Genomic DNA, 23,635 nt, shown 5'->3' with positions numbered 1-23,635 from the left:
TGAAAAGAAGATGGAAGTGAGAAATGAAACAAAGTAAAGGAACATATTAAAAAAAACAAACTATACGCGCTTCGTCGGGGGAAAACAGGGGGAGTCGTGGAAACGCTGTCGCCACTTTTTGAACGAGCTTCGAAGTGCAGGTAAGAAATTGAGAAAAGTAGGAAAAGGGATGGGTCTTTACAATATGTATAACGCTATTATTACATGGGAGAAATAAGAGGAATTTCCCGCACTAGAGATTAAAACATGCTCGTTGACTTTAGGGGGATGATATGCATGAAATACCACTGACTTCCATGTAGTTGTGGCTGGCTTCACCAAGCAAATATTAAGCTCTACATAATCGGAAACTTCATTCTTTAGAGGATCTCAGACATTCAATAAATGTGACGCCAGCGTACGAGATGAAGTGGAGCTAGTCCTTCATGTTAGGGGTTTTGTTGTCCATTTATATTCGACTAGAAAAACGCGCTGCCCTGGCATGACGCAAGTTTCCCCATCTGTCATTATTCTCAACATGCCCCCTTTTACCTTTAGCCCTTTACTTTCGGATTTGCCCGTGAGCCGGGGGGCAGGGGACACTTGAGAACAATACTCTGGTCAAACTGTGTTCACAGGTCTGTTTCTCTCAATCAGCCAAAAGCCTCAGCGATGCTCGCAGGCTGCTTGTTCACATTTTACACACTGTGAGCCCGGAACAACTGTGGCAGCCGACGTGCGCATTTGGCTTTTAGGTCAGTTATTTGAATCAGAGGGACACGCGTTTCCTTATTGCAATTAACCACCAGAACATACTCTCACTAGAAATGTACGTCTTAAATACATTTCAGTTTGTTGAACTTGGCGGAAAAGATGGTTTTGATGTCTGAAATCCATCATTATAGCAGCGGCTCATACAGCGCGTATACTCAGACAGATGTCTAGCCTACATTTTTTATGAATTAATATCAATACGGCGTGGCATTTATGAGATGGGGTTACATTAAGATATGTTCAGCAGGCGGAGGAAAGGCTGGCTAATATTGTGTGTGCGTGTGTGTGTGTGTGTGTGTGTGAAGGTAAAACAATACTGCAGGTTCAGTTTCTGAGATAAATCACAACTAGATCCGGTGGGACTCTGGGTCTGGATTTTGGTGCCATGTTTCTCCAAAAATGAACGATCACTTTAATTGTCGCAATCCGCGTTTACTCGTAGCCTACAGTGTGTAAGAATGTTTTGCGATTTGGGGATGTTTTTTTGGCCAAGGGTGGCCTAGATCTGGGGCCATGCTCTGGTGTAATTAAAGTTGCAAGAGACGCTTCCTGCCTGCCTTTTGAGACGTTTTTGTTGCAAAATATTCATGGAGAACTCGTGATTCCTTTGCTCTTGCTTATCAGACGGCAGCGTGGAGGCACTTCACCTCTCGGATAAAGTTAAAAAAAAAAAAAAATCTGTGTATGTGCTCAGTGTTAGCGCAATGAAAAATAAATGGAGCAATGACTCCCCAAAATTCGCTGAAAGGGCCACGGGGAGTTGAACCGGAGCAACATGTCAGTCTTGTTCTTTGGGGCTCCATCCATCTGTGCGCGATCGCGTGTGCGCGTGTGTGTGTGTGTGTGTGGCCGAGGAAGGGACAGAGAGCGCGCGTGCATGCGTCTGTGTGGCAAACAGATGTTGTCCCAAAGCGCTCGGCTTTTGTCAGATAAAGAGAGCAATACATCATGTTCTTGTGTCCGTCAGGAGCGCCGCTGAGTTTCTACAATACAACACGTTCTGTGTCTGATGGAGAGCCACAGACTCGCCTATAGAGCCCAGAAGTTGTGCGCAGGTAAATAGCTTTGCGTCAACACATTAGTCATGTCAGAGGTTGGTTCTGGTGTGGTCACTGGAGCCGTTTCCGTGAGAAGACGCGAGTAGACACAAACAAGAGGGCCGGTCCCGGGTTTGACACGGAGGAGGCTGCATGAGAGCGCAGCGCTGCGTCCAGCCCCCTCCAGCGCAGACACGGTCTGTGGATGTGTGCACCTGTGTGTGTGTGTGTGTGTGTGTGTGTGTGTGCATGTAGGGTTTTTTTTAACCACGTAATTGTGCATCCCTTTTCACTTTTGTTGTGATCACTTCCTCTCCCCTGCTTTCATTCAGAATATGTTTCCACAACGTAAATGGGCTGCAATCCTATAGGCTTGGTTATGTAATTGATGGCTGCACTGGATGGTTTGTTTTCTGAATGGACACATTTGGAGAACACACAGCTGAGCTGAGCGTGCAGCCCAGTGTAGCAGAAAGGCAGCATTTCACTTTGATGTAAGATGGGCATAATTATAAATCTGTCCTATGAATCGGAGCATATTGATTGACAGGCTGCATGTGGGTGAGTAAAGTGAAAATTATATTGTCAGAAAGCGTACACTGGATGGAATGCCCTTCATCTGAACAGAAACTCCACGTAAACTTGATACCTGTATTTTTGGACATTTTATTGTTTGATGAATTGGAGGGTACTTGTCTTGTGTGTAAGTGAGCTCTCACCACGGCTTCATGTCAAAAACTCTCATTTTATCTGCACAGAGGTGTGCAGCAGCTGCTGAAAGAGAGACAGCCATTATGTGCCTTGGGAGTGTTTGTAGTCCAGAGTATCAGGTGCCCAGTTTCATCTCAGTTAAGTCACTAATGAGTTTTCATATGTATATATTCCACATGTACATTAATATTCACAGTGTTTGAGCCATCGCCATTTGCCCGCTTTCTGTGTCACGGCTAAAACCCACCCATGACTAATGAATATTTAAGAGCATGTCTGCAGACCAAGGAAACTCATTATTATATGAAGGAGACCCAGCAGATAAACTGCAGACCTTCTCAGAAGATGGCAAAGGGGGGAGAGAGGTGTTCAGCTAATCCACACTCAGCAATCAATCCCAATTTTCTTTTGGCTTCGCCATCCTTCACTCGTCCTCTGTAGCTTGTCACCCTCTCTTCACATTCAGCTAGTTATTATTGACCAACAAACTGACATAACGTGTCCGTAGCATTCAATTTTGAAATGTTCCGAGCTGATTCAGTCACTCCTTTCGCACATTTTCTCCCACCTGATCATTTGGGTTTACTCAAGTGAAAATGCGTAAGGATACCATGCTGTACTAATGTAATGAGTACTTCTTTTGGAAGAGACATAAACCAAAAAAAACAATCATCGTGTACTGTACATGCACACAGATGGCAGGTCAGTATTCCAAATAATTTTTTAAGCGCAGCAAAGGCACTGCTGCCCAAATAGACAAGATAGAGATATCTCTCTGAAGCCTCCGCAATGCCACATTTCTGGTTGTTGTTATTCCCACACCAGCCAGCCATCCTCACCAGGCTTTTACCAGGCAATCCTGGTGGCCCATAACCTACGTAATTAAATATATGTTCATTATGTTGTTTTCATGCAATTCTCTTGAAAATATTTTTTTGGTGGTTTATTGGTCAGTATGAAGTGGAAAGGACGGGAGAGAGCATGTAATATTGGTCATTAGTGGAATTCACCTCAGTCCACTGAATCATGCAGTGCTGGTTATTTTGCCATGTATACTGTTGAGTAAAATTTTATTCCATTTTAACTTATAATTTAAATGTAGAAAGTGTAAATTTGGTTGCAAATTTAAGCATCCACTGGCAATTTAATAATAAAATGATGTAAATTCTTGCATGTAGTAAGATGAAGTAAAATGAATATTGTAATTTATAATTCCAGGTAGGGTATTTTACCATAGTGTGACAAAAGACTCACTCAAAAAAATATGCACTTGAGTCCATCCTGGCACTTTGTCTACCCCAGTTGAACATATTTGGCAGCCATTTTGGGAATGCAGTAGAGATCCATCGATATAACGAGCCACTTTGTGGATTGCATCCAGAATGTCACAGTGCTTGTTAACTGCTTGGCCTTTTTGTCTCAGACAGTGTTTATCCTTTTCTCCCCCTTTTTTTTGTTCCTGCATAATACTCATTAGAAGAATATTCCCCCATGGAGCAAAACTAATCTTTGATGTGTTTGCCAACTGAGACTGTTTTCAGGTGCACATCTTAAAGTTAATGGTAAGTCTTATAATTAACTACAGCATAGCCTTAAAGGCTTTAATAGACTTTAAGTTTAAAGATTTGGTTTTGTGTAGGAAGAACGCATAAAGTTTCTCACCTGATGTTTATTGCAAAGGCTGCTGTTTTTACAGCAGTTGCAGCTGTAATACTGCATTTGAGTCCCCAGTTACCATGGCAACCTTAAAAGCTCACATACTTCTAAAGCTTCACAGAAGTCTCACATTATTTTATATTAAACATGTCATACTTATCTACTTTCTTCCTGTCTCTTGATCATTTAAAATATCAGCACATTAGAGACTCTACCTTGGTGGATTGTTAGCATACAAGGGTTTTTAAACTAGAGATTATTGGCAGGCTAACTGCCTCCTGGCTAACTGGCTTGGATCCTTCTACCCACAAAGCACCTTTTTCACACATAACATGCTTCTTTTCACATGATATTATTTTTTTACCCTTGAAAATACTAATAACACAATTGCAAAACCTATTGAGTATCCGTGCAGTTTGCCTTTTTTAATTAAGGAGAGAATTTCCCCTTTAGGTGCATTATGCAACACAATAAATGCTGTTACGATGAGTTATGGTGATTTCCTTCCAGCTATAAGGCAAGGATGGAAAATAATATTCCTTGTTGAAGGGGGTGGGGGGTGGGCATGTATCTTGTTTATTGATGAGGTGACCATTTTGCCAATTTTGGAATAAAGTAAATGTTTTTATTTTGCAACCAGCCAGTTAAATATGATGCATTCATAATGCTTAAAGAAGACTTCCATGACAGCCATACTTGCAGATTGTCTCAATTTGTCAATTAATTGAGCAGGATTTTGTAAGATACTTCCCCCTTTTTGTAAATTGGCAGTGAGAATCTAAAAGACTGGTCTTTAAAAACTGAATTTCACTCAAAACCCAACGACTGTCCGAGCATGCAGCACGTAGAAAACTTTAAGGCATGTTTTTCAGTTTTCAAAGGACTTTTGTTTTGGAATCTCCCCTCCCTGCAAGTATCACAGGAATGCGTAATGAAAGCACACATTGAGACTGAATAAGTATTTGCGAATGTGCCATGCTGTTGTCAGGAAGCTTTTGTTCGCTTCTAAAACTTTACAAAATCTTCTGAAACACAGCTTATGTCCTTATTTCTCAGATAGCTTGATGATAAATACGACATTGTTGATGCAGATGAACCGTTAAATATTTCCAAAATATACATATAAATACAAAATGAATGGAACTGTTCATCACACACTTGCCCCAGGATAAGCCTGTTGTGACATACTTTATGGTTTATACATAGATTCTGTACAGCACCAGAATTAATAGACCCTCGGACAGTATCGCTATCATAAAATGTTAAAAAATGTTTTCATTATGATCTGTTTTGTCTTTTCAATTCAAATCCATAATTTTGAGCTGTCAGTTTTTTAATATCTGTCTATATATGCAGTTGATACATATACAGTATATACAGTAGACACACAATCCAGTTACGAGTGTGACCATGAGTTTCCATTACCTTTGCTAAAATTGCTAACAGACCTTTGATTCATGCTTCTTTATATTTGCTCGGCTGGTTTTTTAAAGCTTTTCATTAAAAGTCAGATGTTTGAGAAACTGAGCTATAAGATCAGACCTTTACAACAAGTAAAAATCTTAATTAAAACTGCAACTTGTAATAATGTAAGCTATAATCCTTTTTTTGTTGCATGAAACGAGCATTTAAACGTCTCTGTAAACACACACGGCAGGCCCAGGCATTCAACTGATGTGAAAAATGTATCCTGGATTCTAATAGCGAAGTTGTATGTTTGCCAAGGTGCATGTGTGTCCTCAGCTCACCCTGCTACCCATATGGTTTTCTACAAGTCATGGTGAGATCACTGCCTGGTTTGATGGGGGAAAGTATCTAAACAGGGTTTAAGAAAACAAAAAAAAGTAACAGTGTCTTCAGTAACTTTTTCATCTATTTTACAGAGAAGGAGTGCTGTGTATTCTCTGCTTCTATCTTGGCTTCAGGAAGACTTTTTAAGCCTCGTGCCAGTAAACAGCACTCACAGCAGCCAAACTATTAAGGTTGAGCACAGTCTTTCTCAAGGTACATCGGTATGCACTGTGCAATGGGTAAACTAAGGGGGAATTATTTACCCAATAGTATTTGTGTTGTGTGGTTTCATCATAAAATGAAGATTGCTGGAACCTTAAAGAATTTCCCCAGAATCTAAAACAGTATTTTATTTTATTTTTTTGTCAACTACATTTTTAATACAGCTGCAGGAAATCACTGTCAGACATTTTGTCTTTTGAAAGAAATTCTTGTACAAAGAATTTTCTTGTTGAATTTTCATTTTTATCATGAAAATCAAAGAAATATCTGCTCTGATAGTGTCAACATTGTTTATTGCCCTGAAAATGACCTTGATAGAGACAGATTTCAAAATAGACTCCTTCAAGAAGCTGGAAATCATTATTAATTTGGATTGGGCTAACAGCTTTTTTGGCTAACAACTAGGAAATGAATGTTTTATCTTCAGAGACTGGTTTACGGCAGTTGGTCCACGTGACAAAAGTAAAAGCATGTGTAACCTGTTCAGCAACAAACAAATGCCAAAACAAATGTTCAGTTTTATCAGAGTTGCTGGGCTGGTTTCACAGTAGGTTTGGAATTTATCAGTGATAAAGAAAAAGAATCAGTGTGATCATTCTGGTAGCACCAGCTCTTGTAACACCTGCATTACATTTTGAGTACAGATGCAGTCCATGTGTCAGGAGATGTTTTGGTGGTTAGTACACCATTGTAATAGTTGTCACTTGTGTCAGCGGTGGCACACTGTTTTTCACTTAATTGAGAACTTAAAATAAAATACCTTGCGTCAGCTGCTACGTAAACTAACATTAAGCTTAGTTTTCTTTTAGAATTTCTATGAATCGGTGAACTGGCATAAATGCGTTTCAGACAAAATGTCTTTAATGGCCTTTGACTGCAGCAGGCTCTGCTGCTGGATAGTATCTCAACATTTATTCATTCACTCAATCTTTTTTTTCGTTCTTTCTGTTCAGGGTCAGTTCAGCGTATCCCAGCATGCATTTAGACGAAGGCAGGGCAACACCCTGGGCAGGTCACAGGGCTAACACACAGACAAACAGAGAAACACACTCACAGAGGTGACAGGAGCTACTCATTAAAGGTATACTATTAGATTTACTCAACATAAAAACCCTCTGTTGCACAAAGACGAGTGAAAAATCTTAATCAAAGGAGAGCGTGAACTTTCTTTCACCTCTCTGGCTACCCATGACACTACAAATGACACATTTATGATTGGGCCTGCTGAAAATACTCTCAGCCATGTGGCATGATTTTTTATAGTAATGTAACCAGAAACAGCTGATGAGCTTAGGTTACACTCCAGGGCTCCTGAGCTATAGATTGTTACCATCAAAGATAATCATTCTGCTACATTCAAACAAACCACGCTGACCAACCGTTCATGTGCATTAGCGAGGCCAAGGGGCCAGATGATTATCATAAACGGAGCTCAAGGGGGTCATGTTATCTCTCCGCCTGGTGCTGCTCTGTAGTGACTCTGCTTTCTGTACATAGAGGACACCAACGTTTACCAATCATAATAGGGACGAACACACAGCCCAAGAGACATCCCTTTAAAAACACAGTATATGTCTTTGCAACAGAGAAAGGTATAATATCTGCATAACTTCAAATATGCTAGAAACTATAGTATAACCACACCAACATAGTCTTTTCCAGCAGTCATTCCTGAACCTTTTGGGTAATACAAGGAAACCTGCCTGCAAAACTAATTTACAACAGAATTTCACACAACGAAGCACAAAGCACAGCCTTAAATTAAAAAAAGTGTCATTTTGAAAATGTTGTTTAACATTTTGACACCATTTTACTGTTTTTCTCTTTGCGAGTGCTACACGAACGCATAATGAGCACTCTGGCTGATTCAGTATTGGTAAATGTGGCTCATGTGAAGCTCATAAGCAGTGTCACACGTGTTGTAAGTTGGAGTTCACATAAATGATTGTGGTTTCATGTATGTTCACTTCTTGTCATCAGTTTTTAGGGGTGGGTGTCGGTGAGTTAGTAGTTTTTTTCTAAAGACGTATTTACAGTGTGTGTCTTACAGTATGTTTGGATATAGTTTTGCAAAATGGCTCTACCTGTTAAACGTGCCCTATGTTAGCTGATACTATCTATAGATTACGCCTTATTAAAGCAGCAATCATTCATCTCAAATTTCCACATACTTGTCTTTGCTAGAATGCCATTGACACTTACTAAAAGGGGGAAAATCTTGACTTTTTGGCCTTTCACTCATTTCTTGTGAAATTCTGTAGTTGGCTGTCTTAACAAATTCATCTTGCAACACAGTATTGTATGGATAAAGTTTCCTAATGTGGTTAGATTGCACAGCCTCCCCATTGGATTAACAGAAAACCTTACCATTCTGCCAACGTTTGTTAATTTCAAACAGTACTGCGGTGTGTTTAAACCCTGCAGACCACTGGACCAGAGGTGCTAGCACTTGGTGAAAGTGTGTATAGGGCACCCATGTGGTCGACTGTGTTTCAGTGTGTCAGCGTTACACTTTTAGATGGGTCATATGTCAAACGAGCTGATGAGACATATATAATCTGTATTTACAACACAACAGCTTGCCAAACTATAAATACACTAAAAAGTGCTAACATCCATAAGGCTGAAAATAAGCACAGAATATTTGTATCCAGACATCTGGATTTAATATCTTATTCCCATAATGAACTAAATCTGTAGTTGAAGACACAGATATCGTTAGTTTACCTGAATAATGACTCAGTTTTAGCTCAGCCCGATGGCATGTGCATTGTTGTTGCCGTAGCTACAGGCTGATGAAATATGTTACATCATAAAACCTCTTTGCAAAGTCCATTTTCACTGTTTCCTTTACTTCTGTGGTGTTAATATGCAACATGTTAACAGTTTTGCAGCACGTCATTTTTTGTAGACTGGTGAACCCTTTTCAAAAAAGGCAAGTATGGACCTTGCCAGATTCTTGGAGAGGGGCTAGCTTGCTTACTCTCGAAGCACAGACCGGCTAACAGAAAGTGCAGGGTTGTGCTGAACTGCTTAAAGCACCCTCGTGCATTTGTGAAAGTTCAGCTCTGTGCCGGACCACCTCGGCACTGGCTCGTTCACCCTCGTGCAGCTGCTGAGGAAACACATGGTGCAGAACTCTGAGGCTGCTCTCATTCACAAATGAGCAAATAATGAAGTAAATGCACTGTTGGTGGTTAAATTACTCAAAATGTCACGTTTGAATTCTATTTGATTCCAGATATCATCACCTATCTGACACATTAGAGTGAATATCATAACTACATTACTATATATAGTTCACTAATTTAAGACTCTTTGCTGTTTGGCCACATCTGTGTGTGAGACCACCTTTGCTGTAAGTGTTGTATATGAAACTCAACCTTATGTAACACCATTTCTCTTTCTGTTTCCTGAACTACCTCTAAATTCTGTTCCTGTGAGAGTGTGGCTTCGTTCTGTTTGGTCTCTCTAGCGACAAACATGGTATACACTTAACCTAAACATATCCAGAGGCTGTGCTGTTGCCTACAGAGTAAGAACTTGTTAGCAGAGGTCCCACACTATCCTCTCATAATTCAGCACAAAGCATCTTTGTTCTGGTTTATCTCCCAAGGACATAAAATCAAGAGATACTTTGTTTTCTTTCAGAAACATGAAGGTGCTACAGCCCCTCTATACTACATGGTCCACTTGTTGAGATCTTGCTCATGAATCGTCCAGGCAGACAGAGAACATACGAGTTGTATGTTTGATATTTCATATCCAGCAGAATTAATTAGCTGCCCTTTATCATGATACATTGGTAATAGACAGAGAAGTCCTATATGAGCATCTTTGTGGGTTCATGAAGATCTCTTAATGGCCCGCGAGGTCCTTTTTTGGAGAGGCGAAACGTCCTCGACGTGTGTAGTAGCTGTAGAGAGGCAGTTGCTGTGGACACTTGTGCCTAAATGATAACTCTTGAATTTAGCATTATCTGCTTCGGGGGTTAGAGGTGTTTTGGAGACTATCATATGAGTAGTCAGATGGTTCTTTTTGGTCAAATGCTCATTAACAAAAGCACAGCCATTTGCCAGTTCTGAGAGATTTCTTTGAAGCGTCCTTTCCGCCACCAAAGTGAGAGAGATACCGTCTTTATAATGTTAATGGCCATAAGCCAACAGTGGCTTTTTTCCCTCCACGCTCTGTTAGGAAGCTCCATAAAATGCAGCATGGGGCATTTACTGATTACACTAATTCATGAAATGTTTGTGTGCACTCTGAAAAAAGTATATTAGAAGTAGATTATCCTCCCATCTGTAAATGGACAAAGGAGCTGCTATGGATAACGGGTGGTGGTGGGTGTGTTTTTGACAGAAAATGACGAAGTTGAACAAGCTGTCCTGTCAAAAAAGACTTTAACTGTCCTTTACTTGTGTAGTGGTGTTGTAGTGTGCATTGTTATTTGTTTGCTTGAGGAATTTATTTGAAAGCCGCACATCCTGTCACATTTGAATGGCTTTCTGTTGGGCTGAATGTTTTATCACATCGATCTGCTGCGCTATTTGAGATTTTTTTTTGTGGCAGTGGAACTAAACATGTAGAGTCAGATTAAATTTAGGGCACCACAAAGAGTTAACAACAGCTCCAGTTAGTGTTTGATGCACAGAAATGCATGAGCATAATACAGTTATTCAATTGAGCAGTGGCCATAACATTACACTGGTACTCTGTAATTACTTGACGATGCTTTGACCGAGTAAGAGAGCATTCACAACAGAAAAAAAGAAGAGTGTTGTTGTGAGTTAATGAAATGCTATTTTACAGTGTTTGCATGTTTCAAACTGTCCCTGATGGTGAGTTTGAAACCGAAACTGTGGCTGTGAGGGAAGAATCACTGGTCCTACGTCTTGTGTTATAGAGCCAGTTCAAAGTTCAGCAAGACGTTTCATGTCCGGATAACACTTGCTCAGAATGTAATCCATACATGGTATAATTATCATCAGTTCACTTAGACACATTTCAGAATTATTGCATAGGCGTTGGTTATGTTACACCATGCAGTTTGGAAAATGAAAAAAAATGTTGGCTCAACTTGTCAACAGCCTACGTGTGCTTGTTGATGATTTTCAGTGACTGCTATAAAGGCAAATCAATTAAATCTTGAGACTTGTGAGGTGTTTTCTGCCGCCGCTCCTCCTGAAGTGTGTGTGCGCGATTTAGGTGCATTCGTTACCTTACCTGTTAATTGCTTCACTCAAACACTCAAATGTAATAAGAGACAAATTACTGCGATTTAATCAGCCAACACAACATTGCTGGGCGGAGAGGAATATTCAGTTACCTAAAAGAATAATTTTTAATTGTGCTGATCGAAGGGAACCGAGACACAATAGCATTAGCTGAGGTTTAATTTGATTTCTTCCGCAAAGTTTGAGATGTTGACTGATTACAGTGAAGTGTAGCCGTATATTGTTTTGTTAGAGGAGGGAAATGTCTTTATCGAACACACCTTCAGTTATCACTCGTCACATCAACACTTCATCACTCGATTATTCCTTAAAATCCCTCAGTGTGCTCGCCACATGTTTACATTGGATGCTAAATTACATTAGATCGCGTATCCAAACCATACTATTAAAGCATGGTTTCTGGTAGTTTATATGCTAATGCACTTTGGACTAAATGGATGATTGAAATTAATAATTACAATGTTGGACAGTGATCGTTAAGCTGTAGAGGTTTCAAACAAACTCATAAATTACTATTAATTAGGTGTAACACAAAACACTCTGGATAAGTGCAAATCTGCATCAGATTCATGGAGATGCTGTATGCACATGCATGGACATGAGCTTTTCACAATGCCCTGTGGCCCCTTTTGTCTCTGGATTTAAATGCACCAAGGGCCTTGAATGTATGCTTGTAGTGTGTGTTGTAAGCACTATTTGCATATTCAAGATGTATATTATTCACATGGCTGATACTGCTCCTTTCATAAGCACGCCTCTTATGTCTGTTCTCAACCCCATCCCCCATCCTCACCATTTTACCCCCCCCCCCCACACACACACATACACACACACCCTTGATTAACTAATGTCCAATTCGATGCAGTGTATTTCATGAGCTTGCCACCTAATATAGGCAGCTGATTAACCTGGAGTCTGGCTGGTGAAGTTGCAACCCTCGTCTCCACTGTCTTAATTTTTTTTTTTTTTTTCTTTCCCCCCTCTCCCCCACCCTCCTCCTCCCCTTCTCAGTCTTTGTTGTGGCGGCGGCAGCAGAGCAAGCATTGCACTGGCGGTCTGAAGCATTGTGTCTGATTTCCAGCAGACAAACTGACCTCTGGGGATTTATTGACAGCAAACTCCACAGAGGCAGACACAGAGCTGGGAGCATGGAGGCAGCCAGAGAGGGGCGGAGGGTGTTGGGGAAGGTTCGTAGGGAGGGAGGGAGGAAGAGGAGGGGGCACACACACACACACACACACACACACAGACAGACAGAGAGACAGACAGACAGATGGAAGAAAAGACGGCGAGAGAGTTCCATCGTGATGAAACAGGAAACAGGTAGAGACGCACGGAGAACGAGATCAATACGAGGAGGGAAGAAACACACCCAGAATTTAGTTTAATTCAAAAATGTGTTTTTTGGGTGGGAGAGTTAGGAAGTGAAAGAAAATGGCCGCCTCCTACAAGGATCTAATTAATTTTGAAGGATCATCAGCCCCTTTAGTCCAAGGCAGGGTACAGGAGGGAGGGAGGGAGGGAGGGAGACAGACCCCTGGGCTGATTAGAATTCACTGCAGGTAGGCACTGGCTGCTGCTCACCCACTGTGTCACGGCTAAAATGGAATCACTGTTGTGAGTGGCAGTCTGGGCAACTGAAGCCTGCTTCCCTTGGCCTGCTCCTTTGTTGCGAGCATTCACCTCACTTTACCCCTTAGGCAGGTGGATTTACATGTCTGGATGGGAGAGGGAAGCCAGAGAGGAAACATACATGTTTGCATTGCCTAACAGTAAAAAGAAAAAAATAAAGTCCCCATGGCATCAGAATACAGTTACATCTGAAGCTAACCCCTGCTGGAAAATAGAAAAAAGGTCAAATATTTGCCACTGTAATGGATTCGAGCATTTTGGCAAACGTATGTGTGCAGCGCGTTATAGTGAAGGTTTTGAAATTCTGACATTTTTGTTAGTTTTCACTTTGACTATGTCAATTTTGAATTATTTCAGCGGGTAGGTTATGGCAAGTGTTACACCTACAGTAGAGTTAATGGTGTTGGTTAGTTCTGGTTTTTAAGTTGGTATTAGAACAAGGCTTGTTTGGGGATCAGGCTTATGTTAAGGTCTATAATAAAAGGCCTGAAGGGGTTCTTTTGGGGGATTTTAGGTTACTGTTAGAGTCACGCTCACAGCTAAGGTGAGAGAAAAGGGTTCAAGTTTGATTTTAGATTTAGGGGTTAAGGAATTCACTGTAAAATATATTTTCTGTCCTGCCCAGAAGAACAAACCAGTGTGTGTGTGCACGTGTTAGTGCCAAAGAACGATCTGTCTCAGTATCGAGTGATCACCCTCTGCTGCTAAACACGCTATTACTTGTCTATATCAAATCAGCAAATTTGTCATTTGACAAGGACGTTTCAAGAAAACAAGCGCACATCTCGTTGCCCGCACTACTTCTCAAAGTGGGGCCTGTGGACACAAAGCAGTCAGTGAACACAACTGTTTCACTTACTACACTTTAACCCCTCCACTCTGGTTTCCTCCCAGATATTCTGCTTCTATGTACTGAGCTACAGATAACATCATAATCTTCTTTGACCATTTTGGAGGCATATTTATGGTCTAATATGTATCTGTTACCTTGATACAGCAGGTGATCCCTCTTCTTCCATGCAAAAAAAAGGTCACTTGTTTTCATCTGAAGATTTTTACCTCAGTGTGTCAAAGCGGGAGGTGTTCTTTGATAGAGCACTTGAGATTTGTAAAAGAATAACGTGTCAACATTAACATGCAGGTCTGGTCAAATCCTAGCCCCGATCTGTTCATTCAGCAACACACTGTACTTACTAGCGTTTTACAGAGAGCACTTGATGTTCGTGTTTGAGCCAGCGTGACAGCTACTGAACTCTTATTTCCAGATCACACTTGTAATTATGATCCAAACTCAAATGTAATGCTAAATATTCACATCCCAACACACAGTAATTTCCAGACACTTTTAAAGCTTTATTGGTTTGAAATATTTGAAGGCACTTTGACCAGTGTGGGACTAATAAGAGAGAAATTGTAAGGACATTTTTCATTGGTTCGGTGCATTTTTTTAGTCTGCCTGACCTCAAATGACACCATGAGAATGTGACTTTAATGTGGTCGGCTTAACATCATTTTGTTTCCAGTTTTCCTTTTCTTTTAGGTCAAACTTTTGCATACTAATGGGTGTGTACAGTATAAGGGCAATTGTGTAAGGCTTTCTCAGCGTCACTAAACCAGCTCGTCACATGCTTAATGTTGTTGAATGCCTTTCTTGTGTTTTTCAATGAATGCCTTGTGTGTGTGTGTGTAATATTTGGAACTCTTTTCCATTATTACAACTTCTAATTTTGCGCTCTGTATTGGATATTGTCTTTGGTTTAATTTGTGGATTTGAAAATGAAAAAAGATTCCAGGCATGTCCACTCACACACACACACACACACACACACACACACACACACACACACACACACACACTTGGTGAGTGTGACTGAGACCTTTTCTAAAATATTTAATCAGCATAGATTTATGAGGAATTTCGATCGTTTTTCTTTGGAAGGGTGTGGTCGGCTCAGATAACTGCTGAGAGAAGAACTGGCTCTAATGCCAATATTATTTTAAATCTTGATCTGTAATCGGTGGTCATGTGCACACAGGAACGTCCATTCGTCTTGCTTTGAAAACTCTTCACACATCTGTTGCAGCGTGTCGGTGGTAGATATTTGTGTTACTGTGGCTCAGGGTTCATTAAGGGAGTGGCAATATCGACGAGGCAGTATGTGGCATTAAGATTTGTCTTTGTCTTTTCTCCCCCCCCCCCCCCCCCCCCCCCCTTCCAAACACTGTAGCAGAGCAACACATGATTTGGACAGAGAGGACTGACAGCCTTGCCTAACACCTGGCCTCTGATCAGCCATCTCCACCAGCAAACTGAAGCTTGACCCGCACTTCATCACCAGCCACACAAGCATCTTCGGAACAAAACGTCATCTAACTGTGAGTACTAGCCTGCTTCGTTTTTTGATTTTTTTCCTTTTACGTTTAAGTTACAAATAACTTAGCTGGAAATAAGCATTAATACTTTGTGCCAACACTGTTGCACTGCTTCTGCAGCACATTTTAGCTGAATTCTACTTCATCTGGAAAAACAAATCAAACATGGTTTTATTGTTAGTCCCACCAATTTATTTCTATTCAGTATGAAACGGCCTTCCAAATTATAAAGCATTTGTCCACATGTTCAAGTTTTTTTCACACATACAGTAGTTAAGTTATGTGTTGTGAGTGTATTCTGACATTTCGTCACCATAAATATATTTATTATTCGTTGACAGACATAGTGTAAATGAATTATCTATAAAAAATGTTGACATGGATTTGTACAGTTTCCAGAATCAAAATAAGGGAAGTTATCTTGGTGAGAAAAGTGCTGCGTTTAAAAATCATTTAAATAAGGTCGACTGCCTTACTTAGATTATAGTCAAGAATGTTTATATGCAAAAGAAATTCATTTTACAGCAATTATAAAAACCCACAATTTGCATAATTCTTACACTTACTACTTGTCTAATTTAGATTTAGATTTTTGTTTCTTTTAACGCCCAACTGGGGAGAAAAGCATCTTAAGTTATCTTACACACTGATCGGCCGGGTCACATCTAGTGTATTCCAAGGATAGTTAGGAGGCGCCATCAAAGTGAACACATGGCTAACAAAAGAGGCCTGTTGTCCTCTGAGCCCAGTGCGCCACCCAATGGTGGTTAGAGGAATTCCAGACATACACACTGTAAGAGGGGAACTTGTACTGTAATAATTAGATGGGAACCATCTTAATTGTCTTTCACCATGCCAATGTGGAATTTCTAAACCACGATGATTCAAGAGACAAATTTAGCTCAGATGTTGAAATTATTTGAGTCTGGTTTTAATATTATGAGTCTGGACTGAGGAAAAAAAAAATTTGAATTACCATAACTGTATTATCATTTTAGGAATCCTCCAATCAACACTCTTATGTCTGTTTATTATAAGAATCAATATTACTTATCATATATTTGAGTTGTAGTACTGTGACATGGTTGTGTTTTCTAACATAAGGCTAAAGGAAATTTCCTTGCATGCAAGAGAGCTTCTTTTTGTGATGCATTTGCTCATGAATATTCTATTACATGGTGTATATTTAATTATTGAATAACACTGTTTTATTACTCCTAACATATCAGTAACACTGTCAACCAACAAAGGAAATATATTATTCTTGTAAGTGAAAAGAAATTTCGTTTTTTTGTGAAATTCTTAATATTAGGCGCCCCGGTGTGTGTGTGTTTAATCCAGTTGAATAATGAGGCGACTGTGTGTGCCAAAGTTTTTAAATCAGGTTTGTTACTTCCTGCTTGCAGGTGACATCAGTTGCAAGGGGATGACCGAGCGCATTCATAACATCAATCTCCACAACTTCAGCAATTCTGTACTTGAGACCCTCAATGAGCAGCGCAACCGTGGGCACTTCTGTGACGTGACTGTTCGGATCCATGGAAGTATGCTGCGTGCTCACCGGTGCGTGCTGGCTGCTGGAAGCCCCTTCTTTCAGGACAAGCTGCTCTTGGGCTACAGCGACATTGAGATCCCTTCTGTGGTCTCAGTGCAATCCATCCAAAAGCTGATTGACTTTATGTACAGTGGGATTCTGCGGGTATCTCAGTCAGAGGCCCTGCAGATCCTTACTGCCGCCAGCATCCTACAGATCAAGACCGTCATTGATGAGTGCACCCGCATCGTGTCCCAGAATGTGGGCCTGGCTGGGCCGGGGGGGTTCCCTGTTATACCAGGAGACTCTGGTCAGGAAACACCCCGTGGCACGCCAGAGTCTGGCACCTCTGGGCCCAGCAGCGACGCAGAGTCAGGTTATATGCAAGCAACATCACAGCAAAGCATGGATCGTGCATACACATCACTGTACTCCTACCCTGGCCTCTCTCTGCAGAATGGCACCCGCGAGCGTCCCCTGTACATTAACCCTCTGACGTCAAACTACGATCCGACTCTCAGCACTCAGAAGGACCAGCAATCTCAAGATCCGCCCTGGATGAACCGCATCCAGGAGAGATCTCAACAGGTCGATCGCTTCATCTCCACAGCAGAGTCCACTCACTGCCGCAAACAACCCCGACCGGTACGCATACAAACAGGAGGGATGCACATAAAGCAGGAGGCCGAAGATGAGTACAGCTGCTACGATAATTTGGGGGACTGCCAAGAGGACACTGACCATACTGAGGGTGTAGAGAGTGAATCCAAGGTTGAAAGTTTTGACTCAGGGGTGAGCTCCTCCATCAGTACTGAGCCAGATGCTATGGAGCAGCAGCCGTACCTGACGGGCTTTAGCCGAGACGGGGGCGGGGACGGAGGTGAAGGTCCAGTGCATATAGAAGTCAATGACTCGTCCCCAGAGCAAGTGCAAGAGACAGAGGACGGGGACATATCCCACAGCACTAGTGACAGTAGCATGATGCAGCCCCTGCCAAACTCAGTCCTGTCCCAGTCCCTGCCAAGTGCCCCGCACTACATGCGCCAGGCAGAATCACACACCAGCAATCTGAGGATGCCGCTCACCGTGACCAGCAATTCCCAAGTGATGGGCACAGCTGGAAGCACCTTCCTGCCCACACTCTTTCCTACACAGCCGGCTAGAGACAACAAGTCTTTCCTTTACCTTCCTGGCCAGCAGCAACCACAGTTTGTGGCAGTGCCGCCCCCTGCAATGCCATCATTCCCGAACCCCATGTCGGTACAGCAAGCGCCAGCTCAGCAGCAACAGGTTGCAGGAGGACTTGGCCCGGGGGAAAAGAAGCCCTATGAATGCACTCTCTGCAGTAAAACCTTTACTGCTAAACAGAACTACGTCAAACACATGTTTGTCCATACTGGTAAGTCAAAATGTCTTTTTATGTTAGTAAGCTCAGTTCAATGATTGCATTGTCCACAGTTAATGTAGGTGGTAGCTGTACTTGTAGTTGTACTTGTAATAATACTATAGAAACATTTTTGGTTAGTGACAGGCTCTAACATCAAAGGTCTTATTTGAATTATATAAAAACCTTAAAGAAAAAAGTGACGTGAATGCTCATAACATGTTAAAGATGTAATGTTTCTTCATCATAATACAAAACAATATCAGACAAAAGGGTATTCATTTTCATGAATACATGATATTATTGCAATGACTACAAAGCAATATGGAGCTGTGTCCCTTTAACATACTACATACTATGTGTACCGTCACAGTTTGAGGTTGAAGTTTGTTCACACTGAGAATGTGACAAAATGAAGTATACACACTGATGTTGGAACTCCAGTCTTATGTCGAAGTCCCTTTTTCCTTCGAATAGTGTTTAGTGGAGCCATGCCCTCTGTGGTTAGGTTAAGGCTGGGTTCAGGTTAAGGAAAGCGAAAACACAAATCAGTGGGGAGTTTGACACAACACCAAGAACATCTCAGAAAACAAAAAGTTAAGTCTCTGTTTGAAAAATAATTTAGCTTTTTCTTTGTTAAATTTAATACAAAGTTACAGTTAACATTGGTCCCCATAATACTGTAAAACAGTATAAGATTAGTACATGAAACATATAGTGTATAGTTTTTGTATGTAAGTAGTAGTTTTTATACTGGAAATGTATAAAATCAAAGCCTCAAAAATGCCATTATTAGGTCACAGTTGCATCTTTGTTATCATTTATATCTGACTTACAATGCCAGTGGATTACTCATGCAGCACATCATTACACTGTGCGCTGCTTTCTTCTAGCACTGACAGCCTTATCAATCTGTAGAAATCATCATCACAGAAAGAAAGGATTAGATATTGTATAATTAGATGATCTCATAAAAATTGCCCACTCAAATAGCCATTATTATTCATTAGAATCCATTGCTTTGGCCAGAGCCACCTGTGAAAGCTATTTCCAACCAAATTTCCTATTTTACTCACACAATTGTGCGGCGCAGAGTCACTGATCGATCATTCCCATGAACGAGATCTGAAGGTCCCACGGCAGCCATTGACGGATTACCTTTACTCAATCTTGTAAAAAATATTATTCAAAAACTAACAGAGATGTCAGTGTGATTTAGCATAATTTTGTGTTACTGTCCCTATAAGATTACCATACACAACATACATTGTTTTTAAGATGCAAGATGAGGGTGAGAAAAACCTCAACAGTCATTACAAAAGAATGAAAATTCCTGCAAAATATGGATTTGTAGAATACACACCCAGTACTACTGCATGATACACATGTGCAGCAGAGGCAATGTGTCATTGGCTACGATCAAAAATCAGTCAGAGACAAAAGAGGCAGCTTTTCAGTTGTATGAGTCACTGTATTGCAAATCTGCTGCCCTGAAGAAGAGCATGACAGTAAATATACCTGTTATATACGTGCTAACTCAATGCTGCTGATCTGTAACCCAGACTTCTGACCTTCCTGTAGAGCAGGTCAAGCAACAAAAAAAAGTGATAAAGTAAAAGTATAAATGGTTGGTTTGATTCATTAAATCAAAGCAGGTAGCACCACATTAATTCACTCACTGCAGCAGCAAACAGTAGATACACAGAGCTTCATTAACTTGCATGATACAACTTGCCTGTTCGCTGTGTAGTCAAACTCTTCCTCTACCTGTTATGTCCATATATTACAGCCCATAATGTCAGCGGAGACAATTTGTAAAATGAGCCTATATCTTAAGAAACTGAATAAACATAGAAGCAAAATTATTTGTTTCATCATCGTATGGGAAACAACATTGGTGTGTTTTTCACATTTATCCTCGTAGCTCCACCTTTCTGTGTCTTTCTGTGTCTATTCTATGAATTTTCATAAAATATCAGTTTTGTATAGGAAGCCTTTTCTCACAAAGCTGCAGCATACAGCATCTAGTGGAACCAGCATCATAACAAACTAATACAGGTCTAAATAATTCTAGCCTGAGGTATGTTCCTGTACTGGGAAAAAAACACTGCTGGCTTCAGGCGTCCAATGTTGCTGCACAAGTTCCCCCATATTTTGTAAAATCCTCAAAATGTGTCTTTTTTCCCCTTAATGCTTTTGTCTTGCATGTACATCCAGGTGAGAAGCCTCATCAGTGCAGCATCTGCTGGCGCTCGTTCTCCCTGAAGGATTACTTAATCAAACACATGGTGACACACACAGGGGTGCGGGCCTACCAGTGCAGCATCTGCAACAAGCGTTTCACCCAGAAGAGCTCTCTCAATGTCCACATGCGGCTGCACCGTGGAGAGAAGTCCTATGAGTGCTACATCTGCAAGAAGAAGTTCTCACACAAGACCCTGCTGGAGAGGCACATGGCCCTGCACAGCACAGGCAGCGCCATCACCGGGCTGTCGGGGAGCGCAGGTACCCCGGGCCCGGTCTCCATTCCCATCCCTATGGCTGTCCCTGAGCCTGGAGCTGGAGTGGTGGCCCTCGCCATGCCAGTGAGCGGAGGTGCTGGAGTAGGGGCTGGGGTTGGAACAGGAGTGGGTGTAGCTGCAGAAGCGAGCTGCCAAGAAGGGACCACCTACGTGTGCTCCGTCTGCCCTGCCAAGTTCGACCAAATGGAGCACTTCAATGACCACATGCGAATGCATGTCTCCGATGGATAAGTACTAATAGATAAACTTCTTTCAAAAAGAATGACAAATAAAATGGCACTAGATTTTCCTTTTCTTGTTTTGAGGTATGAAGAGTAATGAGTATAGACACTGGCACATTAAGTTTCCCAAAAAAAAAAGATTTTTTTTTTTCTGTTATTCTAAAAGAAAAAAAAGATGGTGGCCTTAAGGCTTAGTAGTTTGATATTGATCTACTGGATGGATCCTAACTACAGGCCTCTAAATGTATGCTTTCCTAAAATACTGATTTATGTGTTGAACACTACCGAAAGGCCTACGAAAGAAACACATACACACAAACACACCTTTAGTGTAGATATGTCTGAATGAATATACATGTGCATATATGTTTGAGCGTTTGTGTGTATCTGCATGTGTCTGTCCGTTTGTCCAAGCGTGTGTGTGTGTGTGTGTGTGTGTGTGTGTGTGTGTGTGTGTGTGTGTGTACATTGCCATGAAACATAAATCATGGCGGTTGTGAACCCATACTGACCAGTTTGGAAACTATAGATGTCCAAGCTTACTGTGGTATAATTTACAACAACAATAACAAAAAATCTTCTGGGGTTGGGCTACATATTCCCTCTAAAAATACTGATGGTCACAAGATTGCCTTCTTATATAAAATAAAAAAAGGAGAGTAGTTAATTTGACAGTGGGTTTTATTTATTCCTATGGTATTAAGGGATTATAATGCAGCTGTTGTCAAGGTACCAATTTCAATCATTTTACTGAAATGTAACTTCCTGTCCGTGGTGACAGGGACAAATATTTCTCATATGTTTTGTAATTGTTGTCCATGCATTTTGATGGTTAAGATTACGTTTACTAAATTAGGGTGTGTTGATGGGACAGTATTTGAGCAAAAATATGTTTCTTTTTTTCTGAAGTTTGGAGTTTAACTCATTTGCATACACTGCCACTAATATCTTAAAAAGACTGTTAAGGCTTGTTAGACCTCTTCCATTTCAAAACACAAGAAAAAAAGAAAGATTCTTTTGCTGACGGTTTTTTTAGCCTTTATCGTTCACAGTTATGGCAGGCTGGCATATGCGACTAAACTCTCTCCTTCATAATTGCTGCTCCTCAACTTGCACCTGACTGTTATGGGATGTAGATTAAAAAAGAATTTGTCACTTTAACTATAGCTGTTATTGAGTAGCCGACATGGTTTTAATTTGGTAATCGAATTGTAATATATTGGGAGGGGGTTTAGGCTAGTTGTTGATTGGAACAGTGTTGAAGAGGGAGGGATTTAATTTGAATCAAATTTGAATTGGAAATAAATGCCATCCTGACCCTAGAACCCCTGTACAACCTGTTCATTACTACTGCAAAGCCATTTCAGCAAGTGGGAGCTAACTGCATCACTCTTTGTGTATTGGCTCTCCCTGAAGGCTCAAATGGCATGCAACGTTTTGAAAAGGAAATACAGTCTCAAAGCAAAACAAGTAGCTCCATTGAAATCACACTGTTTCATGATATACCACAAGTTGCAGATGGACTTTCTAGACAATAGTATACATTCCTGATTTTTCTAAAAAACCTAGACACAGCATGTACAGAATAGATTTGGAAGCTAGTGTGCGCAAGTTGTCATCCATGCATCACATCACTTAAGGCTCATTTCTGATATTTGAATTGTTTTGTATTGCTTTTTACTCAAAATAGGACACACACACACACACACACACACACACACACACAATGCAACTGCCTGCAACTGCAATCTGAAGGATTTGCTCATTTGTGTGAGCAAACACTTTCGTAGTTGTATTGTTAAAAGAATAACTGCATACAGTGGTCTTATAAAGACCTGCTGTAGATTAAAAAAAACAAAAACAAAGTGCTACTTTGCACATTTTCTTAAAATGCCTGTGCTTAATATTTAATCATTTTCCTTAAATGAACTTCTATGATTTTCTTTTATTCAATTTCAAAGGAAAAAAAAAAACATTTTTTTAAATCTTGATAAGTGGACTGCATTATTTTCTTGCATATATGTTGCACTGCTTAAACCAATAAGTGCACTACTGTTAACAGAGATATTATAGTTTTAGAAAAGAGGATTTTTTTTTAAATCTAACATTTGGTTGTAGAGTTCACATGTAATAGAATAGCTTTGTTTCAATTTATTCATTCAAGTAATTCAGCGGTTCTTGGCTTTTGTTATTGCTTGCAGTTACCTTCAGTATATACTCGTGCCGTGTTAATGCAAGCATTTATTTTTATTTAAATATGTACCATTACGTGTGCTCATCTATGTTTTAACCTTTGAATTCATTCTTTTATGGAGTCAGTTCCCTATAACAGTTATTCAATTGCATTTCTTTAGAAACAGACAGATTTTTTCTTACAAGAACATCCAAGCCAAACAACATTAACAGTGAAACAACAACAGTAATAATAAACACAACTCCCGTCCAACTCCGTTGGCGGAGGTCATAATAATATCTATTATTATATTATTAATAATAATACATTTATAATGTGTGTGTGTGTAACATAAATGATATGTGTGTCCTAGAACAACTTTCTGTGGGTTT

General features: G+C 40.5%; 1 protein-coding gene across 2 annotated transcripts; it reads left to right on the top strand.

The window, feature by feature from the left end:
* Nucleotides 1-31: 31 nt before the first annotated feature.
* zbtb20 (zinc finger and BTB domain containing 20) lies at nt 32-21,715 on the top strand. Of its 2 annotated transcripts, none has more exons than XM_070917739.1 (4): nt 32-140; nt 15,265-15,412; nt 16,816-18,342; nt 20,545-21,715. In XM_070917739.1, the coding sequence occupies exons 3-4, from the start codon at nt 16,836-16,838 to the stop codon at nt 21,078-21,080; spliced, it is 2,043 nt and encodes a 680-aa protein (XP_070773840.1). In that variant the 5' UTR covers nt 32-140; nt 15,265-15,412; nt 16,816-16,835; the 3' UTR covers nt 21,081-21,715. The 2 variants fall into 2 exon arrangements, with proteins under 2 accessions (XP_070773840.1, XP_070773841.1); XM_070917740.1 differs by lacking the exon at nt 32-140 and adding an exon at nt 12,468-12,591.
* The last annotated feature ends 1,920 nt before the right edge of the window (nt 21,716-23,635 follow it).

Source organism: Enoplosus armatus, chromosome 13, assembly GCF_043641665.1.
Source record: "Enoplosus armatus isolate fEnoArm2 chromosome 13, fEnoArm2.hap1, whole genome shotgun sequence".
NCBI classification, from domain to species: domain Eukaryota; kingdom Metazoa; phylum Chordata; class Actinopteri; order Centrarchiformes; family Enoplosidae; genus Enoplosus; species Enoplosus armatus.
Note: the sequence above shows the minus strand (reverse complement) of the source record. Positions and strands in the feature narration are given on the sequence as shown.